The sequence below is a fragment of the Palaemon carinicauda genome, chromosome 36, assembly GCF_036898095.1.
Source record: "Palaemon carinicauda isolate YSFRI2023 chromosome 36, ASM3689809v2, whole genome shotgun sequence".
In the NCBI taxonomy this organism is placed as follows: Eukaryota; Metazoa; Arthropoda; class Malacostraca; order Decapoda; family Palaemonidae; genus Palaemon; species Palaemon carinicauda.
In genome coordinates, this window is record NC_090760.1 from 32,268,901 (window position 1) to 32,270,294 (window position 1,394).

The 1,394-nt window shown below is 46.1% G+C and overlaps 1 protein-coding gene across 1 annotated transcript; it reads right to left on the reverse strand.

The window, feature by feature from the left end:
- Nucleotides 1–554: 554 nt before the first annotated feature.
- On the reverse strand, nt 555–1,007 carry LOC137628558 (uncharacterized). The gene has a single exon (XM_068359711.1). It carries the CDS (start codon nt 1,005–1,007, stop codon nt 555–557), a length of 453 nt encoding a protein of 150 aa, XP_068215812.1.
- Between the last annotated feature and the right edge of the window lie 387 nt (nt 1,008–1,394).

Below are 1,394 nucleotides of genomic sequence, written 5' to 3' on the forward strand. Positions count from 1 at the left end.
AAGGTGTTGTAATTAAATCCCAGGAGAATGGCCATCAATATAGTTCTTGACAGGCATCGGCAATGTGAATGTGTGCACTAGACACATGTGGTCCAAGGGAATGATGAATAGCGTACCATCTAAGAAGTGGTGAAAGTGATGGACAGACAAATGAACTGCCAGCTATTTGTAGCTAAGGTAGAGTACCCTGATTACTCCTTGGACATTTTTTTTTTTTTTATTGAAGAAGGCCAATGAGGTGAGCAAACCATTGTTCGCCTGCTCAAGTATTGTACCAATAGCGACGGTGCTGCCATCAGCGGAGAGAAGGAGAGGAGCATGTGGTATGAGAAAAGTGGGAGCACCAGCAGTTGGTAGGGCACTTTTTGCGTCGCAGAAGGCATCTTCATTAAGGAGAAACCCCTTCATGTCTTTTGGCCTGCCTTTGAGGGATGCATAGAGGGAGGCAAGAGTGGTGGCAATGGCTGGCAGAAACTAGTGATAATATTTTATCATGCCTAAGAATTCTTGCTGTGCTATGACGGTCGAGAGCATGAGGAATTTCTGAACAGCTGCTACCTTCTCAGGTATGGGATGGATGCCTTCATGTGTGATGCGTGCCGGAAGAACGATACTTCATTAGCAGCAAAGGTATACTTGTGGTACTGGACTAAAAAGCTGTTCTGTTGCAGGCAATAGAGAACGGTGCGCAGGTTATGTAGGTGTTCCTCTCCAAAGGAAGAAAACACATATATGTGAACCACATAACATGCACAGAAGGGGAAGTCCCATAAGATGCCATCCATGAGGTCTTGAAAAGTGGTCCCAGTATTATGAAAACCAAAATAGGAGTAATTGAGGGTATATGCACAGAAGGGGGTGGTGATGGTGGTCTTGAAGATGTCTTCTGGTTCATGGGCACCTGATAATACCCCTTCAGGAGGTCGAAAGTGGAGAACACCTTTGCTTTGTACAAGTCGGAGAGGGAACCATCCTTCTTCAAGACGATGCGTAGGGGCAATGACCATGGGCATGAGGCCTTTGAGCAAAGGCTTATTTCTTCCATTTTGGCAAACGTTTGTTTAGCGGCTGGCAAATTATCCGGGGCCAGATGCCTGAATCTGGCAAACACTATGGGATGTTAGGTGAAGTTCTGGATGGAACACTTCCAGGTAAGACGTGAGGAGGTTAGCGTAGGTTTCTGTGGGTGAGCTGATGTGGAGTGCAGGGTCGGAGGGGGCATGTTGAAGAGGTTTTGACGAGTACGAGTCTGGTTGACTAATCGTCAATGCTCCACATAATCTAGGAGGTGAAATAGGTGAGAAAATCTGCATCAAATAGTGGCAATGTTACATTGGCAGCGAAGAGTTTCCAATGGTATCTGGTGCTCCCAAACGATAGTGTGAGTGTCTTGT